The sequence below is a fragment of the Podarcis filfolensis genome, assembly GCF_964270895.1.
Source record: "Podarcis filfolensis genome assembly, chromosome: 8".
In the NCBI taxonomy this organism is placed as follows: domain Eukaryota; kingdom Metazoa; phylum Chordata; class Lepidosauria; order Squamata; family Lacertidae; genus Podarcis; species Podarcis filfolensis.
Window position 1 is genome coordinate 23,364,779 of NC_139611.1, and position 19,351 is coordinate 23,384,129.

General features: G+C 49.1%; 1 protein-coding gene across 1 annotated transcript in view; it reads right to left on the reverse strand.

Moving 5' to 3' along the window:
- Positions 1 to 4,551, reverse strand: part of WNT4 (Wnt family member 4) — a 53,511-nt gene extending 48,960 nt beyond the window's left edge. The window contains exon 1 of the mRNA XM_083628899.1: positions 4,257 to 4,551. Coding sequence (XP_083485025.1) covers positions 4,257 to 4,333 — 77 coding nt within the window. The 5' untranslated portion in view covers positions 4,334 to 4,551. The remainder of the gene's footprint in view (positions 1 to 4,256) is intronic.
- Positions 4,552 to 19,351: the final 14,800 nt, after the last annotated feature.

Sequence of the window (19,351 nt, forward strand, 5' to 3'; positions counted from 1 at the left end):
CAGTGGTAGACAGTGCATCTGCTTTGCATGCACAGTCCACTCCCTAACATCTCCAGGTAGGAATGGAGAGCTGCTGCCAGTCAGTGTAGACAACACTGGCTAGATGGACCAATGGATCTGACTCAAGATAAGGCAGATTCCAAGGTTTCTGTGTCTGAAGGGAAGGGTGGTAGAGCACCTGCTTTGCATACAAAAGGTCCCAGTTCAATTCCTGGCATCTTCAAGTAGGGCTGGGAATGTCCCCTGCCTGAAACTCCAGAGAGCTGCTGCCAGTCAGTGTCGACAACATTGGCTAGATGGACCAACAGTTTGACTCTGCATAAAACAGCTCCCTACGTTTCCATTATGAAGGAGATTTGACATCTCTACTCCACCTTTTCCGTGTGCTGAAAATCAAACATAAGGTGTCTTGAAAATAAATACAGTGGTACCTCGGGTTACATACGCTTCAGGTTACATACGCTTCAGGTTACAGACTCCGCTAACCCAGAAATAGTACCTCGGGTTAAGAACTTTGCTTCAGGATGAGAACAGAAATCGTGCTCCGGCGGCGCAGCGGCAGCAGGAGGCCCCATTAGCTAAAGTGGTGCTTCAGGTTAAGAACACTTTCAGGTTAAGAACGGACCTCCGGAACGAATTAAGTATTTAACCCGAGGTACCACTGTAAGACAAAATACAGTAAGACAAAATACACAGCATTCCCCCCCAACCCCACAGCAGCCTAAAAATGTCACCACAAAGGCTCAAATTAAAAGAATGCAAAGCTTTAACAAGCATTTTAAGAGCTGGCAAAGAGATGGTGAGACATACCTCTCCTGGGTTGGAGGAGGGCTCTTCTGCTGTGTACTGCATAGCTGAGATAGCTCACCTGGTAGAGCAACAGACTCTTAATCTCAGGGTTGTGGGTTTGAGCCCCACATTGGGCAGAAGATTGGGCATTGCACGGGGTTGGACTACATATGACCCTCATGGTCCCTTCCAACTCTACCATTCTATGTCCTGTATATTACGCCCCAGAATCAAATAAGCAAAAGCAACAAGATTCCACTTACAACTTTAGAAAGAGGAAAAGATTGTTTCTTCCACTTGTGTAGGTCACAACCAAGTTTAGGACAAGCATGGCTGCTGGATCAGGCCAATGGCTATCTAAGTCCAGCATTCTGTTCTCCCAGTGGCCCACCTGAGCAGGACAGCAACTCACCCCACCTGCAATTTCCAGAAACTGGTATTCAGAAGAATACTGCCTCTGGCTGTGGAGGTACAGCCTACCCATTGTGGCTAGGAGCCATCAATAGCTTTATCCTCCACACATTTGTCTTTGAAAGCCACCCAAGTTATTTGCCATCTTGGATTCTTCAAGTTAATCATCAACCCAAATCAGCAATCTATGGTTAATTATGCATGGTAAACCACAAGCTGGATAAAGCATGCAAGCCAAACATTTTTGACGCTATTCGATCTACTACGAATAGATTCACCCTGCCTCTGCCCGCGTCGGGGAGAAAACTGGAAGCCTTAACAGGTGCCCCCCCCAATAGAACTCCCCCTGATAAATGTCTTTTGTCCATTTCTGTGGCTTCTGGGGTTTCACCTTTCTTCTATGCCCACCCACTCTTAAAGCATGAGGTCTAGAAACTTGACTGATGCTCTTTAAACGAAAAGCTGACTTGTAATATTGGAGCCGTGCGGACGCGGTGAATGGGGTGCAGAACCATCACGTTCCTACAGTTCTACAAAACAGATAGGCCTACGGTGCAGTTTAAAGTCCCGCAATGGCTTGCCTCAAAACAGTCACCAACCCCCAAACAAATCAGACTTGTTCACAGCTTTAAATCGGACCATTGCTAAAGCAGCTTTGAATGTCGCAGGTAGCCAAGAGTTTTTAACTAGGTAGGAAAACCCTTCCACCTGGAGAACACCAGAGATTGGTAGTGACAGGCGACAATCCCATTCTTCAGTTACCTACTGCAATGCCACAGGGAGGTTAGCAAAGAGTGGCATTGGGAGATAGGAGAATTTTACAGCTCCCTCTCTTTAGATCTGTTGCAAAGACACACACTACGAGTCCAGCTACTTTTGGATGGGGTAACAGATGCTGTTGCATGCAGCCCAAGAACAGAAAACTTCAAGCCAATGAACTGAGCCAAGTTGACTCAAAGGGCCAAAAAGGGTCTCCCTCAAAGGACATACAACAGGGCTATTAGACATTGCCCTTGCAAACTACCAGATGCCACAGTTTCTTGCTTGGCTTCTCTTGAACGCTACAGAGTGTGTCAGCACATAAAAAGAGCCTTGCTGCTGGAACAAGCTGGTGGCTCGTCTAGTCCTTCAATGTGCTATCACAGAAGCCAATCAGAAGCCCATGGGAAGCCGGCAGGACCTGACCACAACAGCACTCTCCTCACCTGTAACTCCTAGGCATCACTGCTTCTGGCAGTGGCAACAGAATATTTTTCTTAGACTACATTTTACCGGATGAGCAAGCACAGCAAGGCACCCTTCTGGAACCCAGACGTATGAATCAAGCTGCGCAGAACCTCCGAATTCTTCAATGTTACATCAGCACTGGCTTCCAAGTGGGATTTGCTTCTATCGACAGGTTGGAGCGACTTCAGCAAAACTTGAGCATCGTGGGTGTTCGATGGGAAAACACTAACAGGCTAAGTGGGGAGTTAACTGCACAGACTCCGAAAGCTTGAGAGATGTATATTTGTGCGAACAAACAGCACAACCCTTGCAGTATACACAAGCCCCAGGAACTGTCTGCTATTCCTCTCCCCGGCACCCAATTTTCTGCAAGCCTGGAACCACATCAAGGTCCTTCCCCCTTCCACAAGAAGTGGTATTGTCCGCAATAAAGTGAACAAGAGTCAACACACTCTGAACAGCATTTAGAAAGACCCAGAGGACAGAATGGGTAGCAGAATTCACGTTTGGGTTAAGCAAAGTTGGAAGTACAACAGGTGGCCATCAAATTCACAATCTTATCAGAGCTGGTGCCCAACTATTAAACCAAGTGAAAACAAAACAAAACCTTATTTTGCAAAACTTTTTAACTTAATTGGCTTTAAAGGCAGAGGTCTTCACTTCCAGTCCTTGCTCATTTTTACTTAAAAAATAAAAGTTACAATGGATTTTATTGCTTTTAGAGATTATAAAGTTCACTCAGAGAGATTGCAGAGCAATCACTGTTTTATCAAGGCTAATAATATTAACTTAATTTCGCAGGGTGTGTGTGTCAGATTTTCCCATGAAACCACACCCTCTGTTCCGAAAACTGCTCTACAATAAGTTCTCATTTTTGTTCATGCGAGCCTTTCGCCAAGGCACTCTAGCTAACATACTTCAGGTTATTTCATGTCACAACGATCCCACAAGGTAGGCCAACCTGAAAAAAATCACACCAGCTCTTCAAGTCAGGCCCGCTGTCTGCTGCCCATGTTCCAGGAGTCAAAGACCATCAATAAAATAAAATAACACAAATCCGCTTCTGGGGCTAATGTGCTCACAGCACCGTAAGCCCCACTGAATTCAGTGGGAATACTTCTGTCCCACTGAATTCAATGGGGCTTACTCCCAGGAAAGTGAGCAGAGGATTCTAGCCTGGGAGACCTACAGCCTTGACACGCCTTGGAGCTTCATTGAAGGGGTTCTGACGGCCAAGAACCCCGATGCTGGGATAGGGAACATCACAGCGAGGGGGGAAAGCAACCATAGCAAGACTGCCCTTGAGCGCGTGCAGAAGGCGCCCACACAGCCTCCCGGTGGAGGTCTAGGATTGGATCTCTAGGCTGCTTCGAGTCCCGAAATACTATTGCCTACAGAAGGACGACTTTTTAAACAAAACATGCGTTTGCAGCTAAAAGCAAAGCAGCGCGCCTCGCTCGCCAACCCTGGCTCCTCGAAGGGACGGAGCGCGCGCCAGATAATTCCCAGAAAGGGACCCCGTCCAGGCAGCAGGGTCTGACGAAGTAGGCAAATGGGAACCTGCTCGGGGTCCCAATCCCCCTTTCCGAGCAGGGCGAAGCCAGGCAACACAACCAGGGAGGAAGAGGGAACCTCGACAGCTCCGTCTCCGCCGCTGCCCGCAGACTGGCTGGCTCGGGGAGGCTGGCGCTTGCTCCGGCTGCCGGCACCTGCTGCAAGCGAGGGCGGCGTCGGCAGCTCCCGGCGGCCCCTAGCTCTCCTCGGCCGGCGGGCCGGGCTCGGCTTCTCCTCCGCCTTCCCTCCCACCCCGTCGCGGCGCCCGCACTCACAGCCAGTTGCTGGCGTTGGCCGAGAAGGCGGCGAGGATCAGCAGCAGCAGCGAGCGCAGGAAGTAGCGCGGGCTCATCCTGGACGGCGCGGCCGGGCGGGCGAGCGCGGACGGCGGGGCAGCGGGAGGCAGGGCCGGCGTGGGGCCGGCGGCGTCGGGCCGCAGCGCAGCCGGACCCGCGGCCGCCCGGGCTCAGGTGCTGCTGCTGCCGCGGCCGCCCGGCGCTCCGACCCGACGGCTTGAGCAGCAGGGCGCAGCCGGGGCTGATGCGCCGGCGGCAGCTGCGGAGCCGGACTGTCAGCTCGGCCGGGAGCTCCCGGGATGGAGCGGCGGGCGGGCGGGGCGCGGCCCCAGGAGGCGGCTCTTGGGGCGGGACCGGGACACCCCTGAGGCGGAGCGCGCGGCGCCCGGGAGCCGCCTCGCCTGCTGCCGTCCGCGTCCCGGGCCAGCCCAGCGCGGCCCGAGGGGGCTTACTCGGGAGTAAAGCGGCGCGGAGCCCACGCGCGGGCTACTTCCGAGTAAGAGAGCGGGCGTCCGGGGAGGCGATCTTCCCCGAGCAAGTCTGAATTATGCCTATTTCCAAAGCACATTTCTCTTCTTTCTCGTTCTCTCTCCTTTCAACTAGAGCTCTTCTGGGTTTTTCTGGAAATGCACTAAGCATTCTGCACTAGCTCGGAGAAGCCCTCTTCCTTTTATTTTCACCGCATGTGTTTTCTCAAAGGGGAAGTGCTTGCCTGAAGCCTCTCCCATCTCTCTGCCTTGGAAGTCCAAACTTCCTGGATGTGGATGCAGGGACTTCTTAGCCTGGGGAAGGGTGGAGGTTGAGAAATAGGGCACTCTGTGCATGATCAGAGGTGCATGGGTGTTCTTGCTTTTGTTTGCTTCATATGGTTATAGAGCTGACAGCTCTGGCAGTGAACACAGCTTTAAAGGATGAGCTAGGGGGATGGCTAAAGAGCAATGGTCTGCTTGCTATGTGAGCTCATTTATGAAATGCTGTGGGTTAAACCACAGAGCCTAGGGCTTGCCGATCAGAAGGTCGGCGGTTCGAATCCCTGTGACGGGGTGAGCTCCCGTTGCTCTGTCCCTGCTCCTGCCAACCTAGCAGTTCAAAAGCACGTCAAAGTGCTAGTAGATAAATAGGTACCAGTCCGGCGGGAAGGTAAACGGCGTTTCCGTGAGCTGCTCTGGTTCGCCAATAAAGCGAGATGAGCGCTGCAACCCCAGAGTCGGTCACGACTGGACCTAATGGTCAGGGGTCCCTTTACCTTTACCTAACTGTTTCTTAAGGGATTGGGACATAAACTGTACTGCACCACCTTCTTGGCTGCGAAATGTGTTGGGTGTAGAGCTTCGCCCACACAACCCCCCTCCTTCCTTTTAAAGGTCAAGTTTCCAGCCCTCAAGGCCACAGAGAGAGAAGGTTGAAAGTCTGCAGGCCCTACTATTGCCAGGGGAAACCTCAGCTGCACAGGGGTGGGGCTGAACAGGTGAGAGTTCAGGGACAGCTGCAGCTCTCCCCTTCCCCTGGATTAGCAGAACCAGCAATTTATGCAAAATAAGCAGAATTCCACTAAACTGGGTATATAGCCGAAGGTAGAACAAGGAAAACTGGCATGGGCTGAAACGACGGGCAGGCCTTGACCTGTCCTACAGTGGTGGTTCTTTCTGCTTTTCAGACTTCTAAAAATCCATGCAGAGAAGGCCTGCATTCCTTCCATTGTCTCCTTGCCCAGAGAGAGTAGCTGCAGTAGATCAGTAAAAGAGAGAGAGAGAGTGCGTAAAAGAGAGAGAGAAGCTTCCAATACTTGTTTTAAAGCCCATTGCCTTTCCCCAAATGCCTCAGCTTGGGCTTGCATTGGTAATAGGATGGGGGACCCCTGGATGTCCACAGACTCCAGCTACCATCTTGCCGGACCCTTGGCCATGCTGGCTGGGGCTGATGGGAGCTGTAGTCCAGCAACACCTGCAGGGACACAGGCTCCCCACCCCTGCGGTATTATTTTGGTAGAAGAAGGGTCATCGGAAAAGATGTACCATATAAGCTGCTTTGCGCTGAGTGAGAACATTCATCTATCTAGCTCAGCATCATCTGCACCAGGAATCATCAATGTGGTGCCCGTGGGCACAATAGCACCCATAAAGACTTTCACTGGTCTCCCTGGGCAGGTCCCCAGATGCTGAGCTGCTTCTCCTCCTCCTCCTTTTTCTTTTTCTTTTCCTTTTTATTCCCCCCTCCTTTTTCTTCTCCTTAAAAGGTCTGCGGGCCACTTAGAATCATAGAATGGTAGAGCTGGAAGGGACCCTAAGAGCCATCTAGTCCAACCCCCTTCAATGCAGGAGTCGCAGCTAAAGAATCCTTGACAGATGCCCCCCCTCCCCAAACTCTGCTTCAAAACCTTCCAGTGAAGAAGAGGCCACCACCTTCCTAGAGAGCTCATTATCATCCCAAGTAGTTCTTTCTTAGAAACAGTGTTATGGGCCGAAAGGTGGTTTCCTTGAAATGATGGTGTGATGTGGGCATGTTGTATATTTTTCCTGGTGCTGTTGTTATTAGGCAGCAAGAGCATCAGTGTCTCTCTCTCTGTATGCAATCAATTAAAAGAGCCTGGCTGCTCAAACAGCCATTGGCTCTGGCGCCACCTACTGTCAGGCTCCCTGTCTTCCACCCTACCAACCCTGTTTTCCTTGGTATGTGTGTGTGTGACTTCTTATGCTGCTGCTTTTGTAGTGGCTTTTGCTGCTCCCCTCCTCCCTGGAAGGCCAAGCATGGGCAGGTGGGCACCCCTCCCAATCAGCAATATTATTGTTATTGTTGTTGTTGTTATTATCACCACCTGGGCTTAAAAAAATCTTCTTCTTCCTCCAACGAGCCAGCAGTTGTGGTATATGTGGAGTCCTCACATTTCACCCTCACAACAACCCTGTAAAGTAGGGAGATTAGGAGGCAGTGGGTTGTATCCAACAGCAGTCCTATTTGGAGTAGATCCATTGAAATTAATTGACCTAGACAACTTATTCCTGTTAATTTCAATGACTTGCTTTGGAGCTAAGAAAAGAATCCACACATGTGATCCATGCAGCCACATTTCCCCCCTTAGCTCTTTGGTCAAAGTACAGTGCCTTTTACATACTGGCCCCTAAGAAATCCGTGTTCGCTAGCTGGGATGTAGCCAGTGGCGTAGCGTGGGTTGTCAGCACCCGGGGCAAGGCAAGTAATTTGCGCCCCCTAACCCGTGGATTTGCGCCCCCTAACCCGTGGATTTGCGCCCCCTAACCCATGGATTTGCCCTAACCCCAGATGTTGCGCCCGGTGCGGCCCGCCCCCCCTGCACCCCCCACGCTACGCCACTGGATGTAGCGGACTACCATTTCCAAGGGAAGACTTGGAATAGACTGCCGGTGAAGCGCAGAGGTGATTTTGAGGTCTTAGGCTATTAGCAGTTGCTCGACTAGCCACTAGAGGGAGACATGATCACATATAAGTTAAGACTTGAGCACCATCCCCCTTTGGGGCTGGGCCTGAATATCTCCTACCCCCCATTCCAAGGTTAGAGAGTTGGACCCTCAAAACCATCATTTCTGGAACAGGCTGATGTTTAAGTCGGCCAGTGCTGCAGCAACTCATGATTCCTCATCTTGTTCTGGAGATATGGAAGGCTGGTCTCACTGGTCTGGAGATGTGGGAAGCTTCTTGCTATGTCTGGATAGGATTCTGAAGGCCTCTGAGGAAAGGTGGTCTTCCCCCTTCCGACTGATGGCAATGGGTGGGGGCAGACCACCACGCTTTGACATGACTAGATTTGGAAACTGGTCCATGTTAAAAAGAAGAAGTGGGTCTACCTGGATGGTTCTCCTACCCCATTTAAACTGTTTTCAGAATCTAAGACAGGCTTCCTCAACCTCGGCCCTCCAGATGTTTTGAGACTACAATTCCCATCATCCCTGACCACTGGGTCCTACTAGCTAGGGATCATGGGAGTTGTAGGCCAAAAATATCTGGAGGGCCGAGGTTGAGGAAGCCTAATCTAAGACCACCTTCAGCTTGATCTCCACTGGTCCAATCTTCCCAGCTGCCTGCATCCTAACCAACAAGCACATTTGCCTAGAGTGGCAGAGGAATGGCACTCTACATACCATGCTCTGTGGTGTAGTGGTTAAGAGCGGTAGACTCGTAATCTGGTGAACCAGGTTTGATTCCCTGCTCCTCCACATGCAGCTGCTGGGTGACCTTGGGCTAGTCACACTTCTCTGAAGTCTCTCAGTCCCACTCACCTCACAGAGTGTTTGTTGTGGGGAAGGAAGGGAAAGGAGAATGTTAGCCACTTTGAGACTCCTTCGGGTAGTGATAAAGCGGGATATCAAATCCAAACTCCTCCTCTTCTTCTTCTCCCTGCTGGATTGTCTGTTTTTCACTGTGGTGCCGGCATTGGCATAGTGGTACCAAGGGGCTGGACACAGGGAGGCTGAGGGCCAACTTGTGCCTTGTAAGGAAGATGCCACAGTGTGAGTTTGGATGGTCATCTGACAGGGATTCTTTAGCTCTGATTCCTGCATTGATGACCCTTGGGGTCCTTGTCAAATAATGCCTGGTCCCCATGAAATGGGAGGTGTGCTATGCAGAACTGAACACAGAGAGCGCTTCCAGACTCTCACTGTTTTTGAGCGGGATTCAATCGCATCCAGGCAAATTCAATCAAAGCACAATCAACGCTGATTGGGGGCTCTTTTGAAACAAAGCCGCTTCCTTTGCAATATGGAAAATGCTGGGATCATCTATTCTCCCCAGAAACAAATGAGGACGAATACTCATTAAGCAAGTTGCCTGGATCCAGAAACATTTATTATGTTATTGTTTTACCATTCTCCTTGGCTCTGTTATCAGAGTCTATTTATTTATTATTCAAAGAGAAGCAATGCATATAGCTGTGGGCAGGGGATTGTGAGAGGGTGAATTGAAAGAGGAGTCACTGCATATCAAAAAGAATTTAGCAGGGTGGTGGTAGTGGAATCAAATAAACTACTGGTACCAAAACTGGCATTGACCTACCTTAAAGGGTTTTTGCAAGGAATACTCAAGTGAACACAAGTTAGGGTTGGGTGCTGTGCTGTGTAGCCAGTTACCACATTTAAAACCAGAAGCAATCTCTGCTTATCCTCAGGCCTTTGTGGTGGGAAGAGAGTCACTCAAGTCTGGTTTGCTTGAGGCTGATCCAGAATTTATGATTAACCCAATAGCCAAACTTTGTGCAAGGCTCTGGGATCAGGGGAGATCAGAGCAGAGATACATTTCAGTATATAGCAATAATAATAATAATAATAATAATAATAATAATAATAATAATAATGGCAACAATGATGAAAATGATGTTGATGGGCTGGGTTCAAAGTGCCACATTTATGCTGATGGCATTTTTCTTATTATTTGCTTCTTCCTGTTTATTATTTGCTTTATTATTTGCTTTCTTCATGCCCAATGTTTTGGACATTGCGACACAATTGTGAACCGAAACGGAATATAAGAACATAAGAAGTGTCCAGCTGTATGAGGCCAAAGGCTCTTCTCGTCCCAGTGGGACACCTGCAAGCAGGACCTGAAAATAGATCCCATTTTGGACATTTCTCTCCCTCCTGCATTGCAGTTACACTGACTGTTGCTCATGGTCCCTTTTTAGTTTTGTGTGTGTGTGTGTGTGTGTGTGTGCGCGCGCTAGGGCTTATTCCCCTGTCAGCAGTTTTCAAGTGTTATCAGACTGCAATCTATCTTTTCATCTCCACTCTAACTCTGTTGTGAAGGCTTCCGAGTTGTTCACCTTGGAGAAAATAGCACCCACTTCTTCCTTTTGATGTTGCAAAGGCTCTGCATCGTGTTTAGGCTATTTCTCATCTCCATGATGCCCATATTCCTTTTATCGACTTGCAGAGGGCCTTGTAGGTAGTGGCACCTTTCCTGTGGAACACCCTCCCATCAGATGTCAAGGAGATAGGTAACTATACAACTTTTAAGAGACATCCGAAGGCAGCCCTGTATCTGGAATTTTTTATGTTTGATGTTTTATTATGCTTTTACAGTACAGTGGTACCTTGGTTTACGACCTTAATCCGTTCCGGAAGTCCGTTCTTAAACCAAAGCATTCTTAAACCAAGGCATGCAAATGGAACCACTATCAACCACTGAGCCAGTTTTCTTCCATTGCCAGATACGGGCTTTAGATCACCAAATGGAACCTGCTTAGTTTTGCTGTAGCCTGATTATTATTGGCTTGTGGTAACCTGGAGGTAGGCCTCTTCACCAGTGGCCCTGGTGTTGCATAATGCTCTTCCTGCTGAAATAAGGGGTTGCCCCATCTGTATTGGCATCCTGCCGGCTACTGATGACACAGTGGTTTAGACAAGTGTTTTCCCCATCTCCAGACTTGAATCAGCAGCTTTGATTTACTGTTTCGTTACGCTGTTTTAATGGGCTTGTCATATTGCAGGTTGTATCCAACACCAGCTCAGAGTAGTCCCATTGAACTTGTTTGATTGTGACTACCTTGGGTCCATTAATTTCAGGATGGACTTCGTTGGATGCAATCCATTATATTTGAATTACACATGTTTTAACACAGTTGTTTTACTACGTATTTTAATTACTGGGAGTCTTCTTTTAAAAAATTGTTATTCTTGTCATTTTGCTGTTCACTTTTGTTTGTGAGATACCTTGGCATTTCTTCCTGAAATGACAGTATATTCTTCTTCTTGAAATGAAAGATTATTATTATTATTAATTTGTGGTTTCCAGACCTGGTTGCTAAGGTGGCCATGTGATTACTTTACAGAGGACAATCTTCTGTTTGATGGTGTCTTCTCTTTGAAGCGAATAGCAAACACCCTCAAGCCCAGCAGGAAATAGTCTGTTCCCTTAGTTAACTTTGGGCTGCCTTCCTCGCTTAAGATTTTAGTTCTCCCTCTGGAGACCTTGAGAAGAAGACTTGAGCTGCAACCCCATGCAGGCTTTCTAGGGCACCCTTCGTCAACCTGGTGCCCTCCAGATGTTTGGACTACAGCTCCCCTCAGCCCTCATCAACATGGCCAATGGTCAGCATTAATGGGAGTTGTAGGCTAGACACGGGTGGCGCTGTGGGTTAAACCACAAAGCCTAGGACTTGCTGATCAGAAGGTCGGCGGTTCGAATCCCCGCAACGGGGTGAGCTCCCGTTGCTCAGTCCCTGCTCCTGCCAACCTAGCAGTTCGAAAGCATGCCAGTGCAAGTAGATAAATAGGTACCACTCCGGCAGGAAGGTAAACGGCGTTTCCGTGTGCTGCTCTGGTTCGCCAGAAGCAGCTTAGTCATGCTGGCCGCATGACCCGGAAGCTGTACACCGGCTCCCTCGGCCAATAAAGCGAGATGAGCACCGCAACCCCAGAGTCATCTGTGGCTGGACCTAATGGTCAGGGGTCTCTTTACCTTTACCTTTAGGGTAAACATCTGGTGGGCACCACCTTGGAGAAGGCTGCTCAGTGGCACAAGTTCCAATAAGATCAGTGTGAGTTATTTCTTAATAAACATGTGGACAGGATTCTGCATTTCATGCAGAAATTCCCGTGCTCCAGCTCCAGCTCCTTCAGGGAGAGCTAAGAGAGGTTCCCTTCCTGAGACCCCCAGGAGATGCTGTCAGTCAGAGCACGCAGTACTGAGGTAGATGGACAAATAGCCTGAGGGGAGGAGCCATAGCTCAGGGGAAGAGACCTGCTTTGCATGTGGAAGGTCTCAGGTTCAGTCCCTGGCATCTCCAGGTAGGGCTGGGAGGGACTCCTGCAGAGCTGCTGCCAGCCAGTGTATGCAAAACTGAGCTAGGTGGATCGCACAGTGTAAAGCGGCTTTCTGTGTGAAGGATTGTGCTGCAGAACTCTGAAACGTCGGGCCCAACCTTGAGATGTGGCAACAGCCAGCACAGCCTACAAGCCTTGTGCGTTCCTGCCATATGATGAGGCCTTCAAGGGAGAGAGCGAGAGCCCAGAAAGCTGACTAGAGTGATTCTGTTTCCTCCTCCTCTTCACCCCCTTTTTGCTTCAACCCAGGCTATTTCTGGAGCCTTTTATAGCTGCAATTTGTTTATGAATACAGTAAACAGTCAGTGCGGCCCAGGCAGATGCAAACATATCCGCAGCCCAGGCAGAGAGGCGAGTTGGGCCTGGGCCACTCGGAGAGGAGAGCACAGCTGGCAGACGGTCGGAGGGTGCCCTTTCCAGAGGTTACAGATGTGCACTGGACGTTTGTGGGGATTTATTGTTTCTAACAAGAGGCATTGGTTTATTCCTGAGGTAAGCTGTATAAATAGGAGGAGGGGGAGACGGTGTTTCCTGTTCCAGCGCAAATGGGAAAGTGGCCTATGAGCATCGCTGCATTGGCTATAAAGCAGCAGTGGCTGGTGCCCGTTAGGACCGGAGAGCAGGGAGGTCCAACAGTAGGTGGCGCCAGAGCCAACGACAGGTGGAGGCGTGGCATTGCAGTATTTATTTTACTGTATTTATTTATTGGATTTATATCTCAGTTTTCCTCCCCCTCCAAGGAGGTCAAAGGAGGCATCTGTGGTTCGCCCCTTCCTCATTAATCCCCACAACAACCCTTTGAGGTAGGTTAGGCTGAGAGGCAGCAACTGGCCCAAGACCACACACCCAGTGAGCTTCCTGGCTGTGTGGTGATTCAAACCCTGATCTCCTAGGTCCTAATTTGACTCTCTATAACCCCTACACCACACTGGCTCTCTTGGGTCAGAAAATGTGAATTGGGTAGGTTTGCATCAGCGGTGCCATTTTGAATAAAATGTGTGTGTGTGGGAGAGTTAGTAAGCCCCACCCTGCATAATCAATCACAAATTTGATTTGAATGGCAATGCCTATCAACTCTGGGCCCTCTCAAATATTTTATCGGTTAGGGGTGGGGAAGGGACCTAGGAGTTGGCTCCTATGGTTTGCATTGACATTTTATCCCACAGTTCCCCTGCTCCCCTCAAGATCCTACTAGCAACGAGTCTCTGAGCCGAATGTCAATTTTTGGGCTGACTAGATCCTCAGATTTGGGCTGATGCATTGTGTGTGCACTGGGTGCATAATAATAATAATAATAATAATAATAATAATAATAATAATAATTTATTATTTATACCCTGCCCATCTGGCTGGGGCTCCCCAGCCACTCTGGGCGGCTTCCAACAAAATATTAAAATACCGTAATGCATCAAACATTAAAAGCTTCCCTCAACAGGGCTGCCTTCAGATGTCTTCTAAAAGTCTGGTAGTTGTTGTTCTGTTTGACATCTGATGGGAGGGCGTTCCACAGGGTGGGTGCCACTACCGAGAAGGCCCTCTGCCTGGTTCCCTGTAACTTGACTTCTCGCAGTGAGTGAACCGCCAGAAGGCCCTTGGCGCTGGACCTCAGTGTCTGGGTAGAATGATGGGGGTGGAGATGCTCCTTCAGATATACTGGACGGAGGCATAAGAAGAAACTGGCTTCTCACAATGGTCAACCGGAACCCCCAGTTTGGAAGCCCAGCAGCAGGACCCCAGATCTCTGCCCACCTGCAATTCCCATCTACTGGTATCCAGAGTCCTAAAACCTCTGACAGCGGAGATATAACTTAGCCACTGTGGCTGGCGGCCATTGACAGCCTTCCCCTTCATGAATTTACCTAATCCCCATCAAAGAAAACCGCAGTTGTTAACCTAAGAAGAGCCTGCTGGATCAGGCCAATGGTCCATTGAGTTCAGCATCCTGTTTCCACAGTGGCCAACCAGATGCCTGTGGGAAGCCCTTGAGCAGGACGCGAGCACAACGGTAACACTTCGATACTGAAAGCGGAGTGGAGGCATTTGCGTGTTTGTGTGTGACATCTTTCCCTCCGGCCGGCCTTTCCCTTCATCTTCTCTCCTCTTGTTTTGCAACCAACATCCACGCAATAACAGCAGCAGCAGCAGGATGCTAGAGAGCCAATTTCCTTTCCCCTGCTGGGGTCCGTCATCATTCATTTGCGCTCTGAAAGCGAAGGAGAGAGAAAGGGAGAAAGAGAGCAAACACCCCACAGAGTATTTCAAGCCCAGCACAATATATGGCTTTGTTTTGGAAGGGTTTCTTCGCATAAACCATCTCCTGCGAGGCTTCCTAAGAACAAACAAAAGAGCAGAGAAAGAGAGAGAGAGAGGGAGAGACCCCTTTAGCTGAGTTGTTGGAATGATTGAGGGTCTGGTCCAGAGCAATTCAAGAGCTCTCTTGAGAGGGCAAGGTGCCAAGAGGGGGTGGGATGGAGGATCTCCCACCCTTTGCCAAGGGTAAAGGACACAGATGGGTGTCTCTGGATAAAGGGAGGACCACCATTCATTGGTGGAGCTGCTCATTGGGGATGGGCTGCAAGGACTGATTGATTGGAAGCCAAGCGAATGCTGAAATGGAAGTCTAAGGAGGGGCAAAGTGAGGATGGGGGAATCCTATGTTGAAAGCAGGAGGCTGATCATTGGGCAGCTCAACCTAAGACAAGGCAAGGAGGCATGGTTTTTAACCAGGCGGCGGCTGAATGTGGCCCTCCACACCTCTCAATCTGGCCCCCAGAATTCCCCCTGGGCTGTAACCCACCCACAATAGTCCTTCTTTGCACCCTCCTTGAGCTCCAGTGAGATTTTTCATTGTGCCATCGCAGACCCGAAGGAAATAAAATGAACCACAGAGCAAGTAGAACCTTGTGTAATACATAAATGGTAAAAAATACCAGGAATGTCGGAAGCATGTCTAAAATAAGATATGCAACACGATATAGAAATTAAGAGCCGGTCAGTTGCAAATAAAAAAATTAGAACCAAATTAAAAATGGCAATGTATGAGAACAGCAGCTGGGCAGGGCAGATTTAATCAAGCAGCGATTTCCTCTCGAAAGAGGAATCTAGCCACGCTCTCTGTTAATAATTTGTTTGAATTTGCGGAAAGGTAGGTAGGCCAGGTTGCATTCAGAAGTCCTACCTGGAAATTCTGAGAGAATAGGAGTTGACAGTCCAATTCGGTTTCTTTGTGAAGCGAAAAGCACATGAGCCAAAGATTCCATAACCCCCTTTGCATGGGGAGGTAGGCTGTAAGGGGTACCCTACAACTGGGCATCCGATACAGTAGAGGGCAAGCAATTAAACCTAGTTTCAGTGAAAATCCAATTGCATTCAGGAATAACTGGATTCTCCAAGTATCTCACATGGCTTACTGGCAGATGCGGGGTGCGGGGGGAGAGGAAAAACGCAGTGCAGGGAACAAACCTTCCAGTACAAGGATATGCAATACTGAATATCAGTGTTCTTAATCCGACAAGTGAGAGCGGATTTCTCCTGGAGATAAGCCAGAGCAAGGAAAGAGTTTATGGATAAACCTAGAAATTGCAGTTTGTTGATAAGGGGCTTCTACCACCCTCTGCCATACTGAGGAACTACAGTAGAATAATAGAATTGTAGAGTTGGAAGGGATCACCAGGGTCATCTAGTCTAACCCCCTGCAATGCAGGAATCTTTGTACCCAATGTGGGGCTTGAACCCACAGCCTTGAGATTAAGAGCCTCATGCTCTACTATGTTTTTGCCTTGCTGCCAAGGAGCCCTTGAACTCTGACAATACCTCTTGCTTGCCTGGATGGAGAGGGGATGTGGGTAGAATCTTGCCTACTGAGCAAAGGTCAATCTAGCTCAGTAGTACTGCCTGCACTGACTGGCAGCAGCGCTCCAGTTTTTCAGATGGGCGGCTTTCCCAAACCTACCTGGAGATGCTGGAGGTGGAACTTAGGGATGTGAGCTGATGCTTTTCCATTGGACATGAGAAAGTGTTCTCCTTCCCAGGAACTCTGACAAAATATGACAGAGCAGAGGAGTTTGGTACTCCAAACATAATCAGACATGGTGTTCAGGAGAACTTCCAGCTCAGACCTAGTTAGTGCTCACTGCTTAAGCCTAGAAAGGTCCCCAAAATTTCCAAGCAGGGACCACTGGGTTCTGTCTCCACTGTCAGAGGATACCAGTTGTTGGGAATCATAGCTGGAGAGAGTTGCTGTAGAGTTAGGGTCCCATGGGTCATCTAGCCCAACCCCTGCAATGCAGGCTTCCCAGAGGCACCTTGTTGACCAATGGGAGAACAGGGATGCTGGGCCAGATGCGGGTGGCGCTGTGGTCTAAACCACGGAGCCTCTTGGGCTTGCCTATCGGAAGGTCGGCGGTTCAAATCCCTGCGACAGGGTGAGCTTCCATTGCTCTGTCCCAGCTCCTGCCAACCTAGTAGTTCAAAAGCACACTAGTGCAAGTAGATAAATAGGTACCACTGTGGCAGGAGGGTAAATGGTGTTTCCGTGTGCTCTGGTTTCCGTCATGGTGTCCTGTTGCGCCAGAAGTGGTTTAGTCATGCTGGCCACATGACCCGGAAAGCTGTCTGTGGACAAACCCTGGCTCCCTCGGCCTGAAAGCGAGATGAGTGCCCCAACCCCATAGTCGCCTTTGACTGGACTTAACTGTCCAGGGGTCCTTTACCTGCCTCTGATCTGATCTGGTAGGGCTCTTCTCGGGTAACTAAGCCCTGTTCTCAGGCTTACAATCTGAAAGAAAATTAAGGAACGCGGCTCGTAGCAGGACACAAAAGGAAAAGCGATTGGGAGGCAGGAGGGAATGCCTCAGCATTAGCTCTGTCTCGCTGATCTACTGTGGGAGCCTTTTTTTTTTTTTTTTGGCTGAAAAAAGTCATTCAAATAAATAAGCAAATGGGAGAGGATGCCCCATGCCCCCCCCCCCAATTCATTCATTTTAGCTGGATCTGGCAGCAACAGACCAGTTAACCGAGAATCATTGGGATCCTCACGAAACTCAGAGTTCATCCTGGCGAAATGATGGCCGTTAAACTGGTTTCAAAACAGCTCTGGTTTGTGCATGGTGTGGACACACCTAGAAAGCTTGGTTTTTTGTTTTTGTTTCTGTCGGGGTCTTCAGCAGCCGGCAAGAAGCGAGAGGAGGCAAGGGGCCAGAGACATTCCTAAACATGTTGAGGATCATTAAACAACAACAACAACAACCACAGGGTAGATTTGGACGCCCTGCAGCTTCAGGCAGTCTATTGCTTTCCTTGGTCGCCTGGACAAGCATGCAAGAGAGGAATCCCTTTCGAGTTGGCATTGCCACCCGGAGCCTGGCACTCTGATCCACCCCCCTTGTTGTTTTAGAAGCCACCTGGAATTCCACCCCCCTGCCCCCCAAATATATTTAATCAACCCCTGCTCCACGCCTCCTGAAAGCATCTTCCAAGGCGGTTATGAATCTGAAATCCTGTTAGTCTTGAATTAATTGCCTTTTCTCGCAGGGCAGCGGCCTGGAACTGTCTGCCGAGGCCAGTAATCATTAACCGGAGGGGGTGAGCCCTGCTAAAAAGGCTCGTGCTGTGCTTGGCTTCGGAAAACTAGTGTCTCTGCTCCCCCCAGCTCCCCACACCCCACACCTCCCGGGTATTTCTCTGCGCTGACTTTCTTCCCCCATACATCAGCCAACCTTTTATCTCGGAAGGGTCAGAGGGCTGCTCAACTAGATTTATTTGTTTTTAACCACAAAGAAAGGATAACAAAATTGGGCTCATCACGCTCATTCAGAACAAATGCGACTGCCCCAGTCCTCTCTTTCTGGCCCTCAGAATGCTCTCCACAAGTCCTGCTTCACACCTGAAGTATTTTTAGCTTGGCTGGGATGTTTCCTCGAACTCTGAACTCCACTCGCCTGGGCAGAGAGGGGAGTATGTGTCAGCATGTATAGAAGCTTTCGTACTGTACATGTGTAACATTTGCGGCTCTGACCATTTTTATTTACGATTTTTACTTCAAGAAATCTATGTACCACGTGATTGTGGGGGGGGGGAAGCCTCAAAGCGGTTTACAAAATAATAATAATAATAATAATAATAATAATAATAATAATAATAATAATACAATAAGATAATCACAGCCCTTAATCTAAGAGGTGCAGAAAGTCAAACCACAGCGGAAGAGGCTAAAACAACTTATAACTCCTACAAACCTTTTAAGCATTTGAAAAGTGTAAAGTGAAGAATGCAGCCTGCCTGATATCAATTGGCAGGGAGTTCCAAAGGGCCCAGAGCTGCCACACTTAAATGGCCCACCAAAATGGCAGCAAAACTGCGCCATCAATAGGCAGCAAAATTCTCAGTGTCGATCAAGTGCCTGGCAGAAGATACCAGTTTTTGCTTGGCACTGAAAGGATGTTAATGACAGAGCCAGGCAGACCTCACTGAGGAGAGCATTCCACAAACAGGGAGCCACCACTGAAAAGGCTCTTCTCTCCTTTGTCGCTACCTCTGAACCTCCTGGGGTGGGGGACCTAGAGGACACCCTTAGATTAATTCATAACTGTCAGAGTGGCAGACCAGAACCTGGGAGACCAAGGGTGAAATATTCAGCAATGAAGCTCGACTTGGGCCTAACCTCTCGCCCTAACCTACCTCACAGGGTTGTTGTGGGGATTAAACAATGAGAGGGTGAACCATGTACGTCACCTTGAGCTCCTTGGAGAAAAAGGATGGGATAAAAATGCAACAAATAAATAAATAACTTTTAAATAAATGATTATTTTTTTAAAAAAGTATGAATTTAAACAACCCTGGAAAATGGCGGAGTGCAAGAACGTTCTCTCTGTGCCCCTGCCCATGCTTCTGTCTAGCTGATGAGAACCCAGTAGGGCTTTGGGCAGTGGTGGCTGGTGCCCATGGGACTGGTGGTGCAGAAGGTGAGGAGGCCAACAGTAGGTGGCGCCAGAGCCAATGACAGACAGAGCCGATTGATTCTAGTTTTGCCTCTCCACCCCCACCCCCAAGTTCTACAAGGTGCATCACTGAGTCTAAGGAGGAGGAAGCTGATTGGCAGTGCCACCCCATGGACTGGTTGTAAGGGGGCAGGCAGGAGAGGCCAGGCTGAGGTTGGCATGGGGCTTTAATGTGATTGTAAGTCTCTCTCTCTCTCTGTCTCTCTCTGTGTGTGTGTGTTTTTTTTTTTCATCTATGCATAGGTCTCCAATTGAGCATCATTTACAAATCATCCTAGCAGAA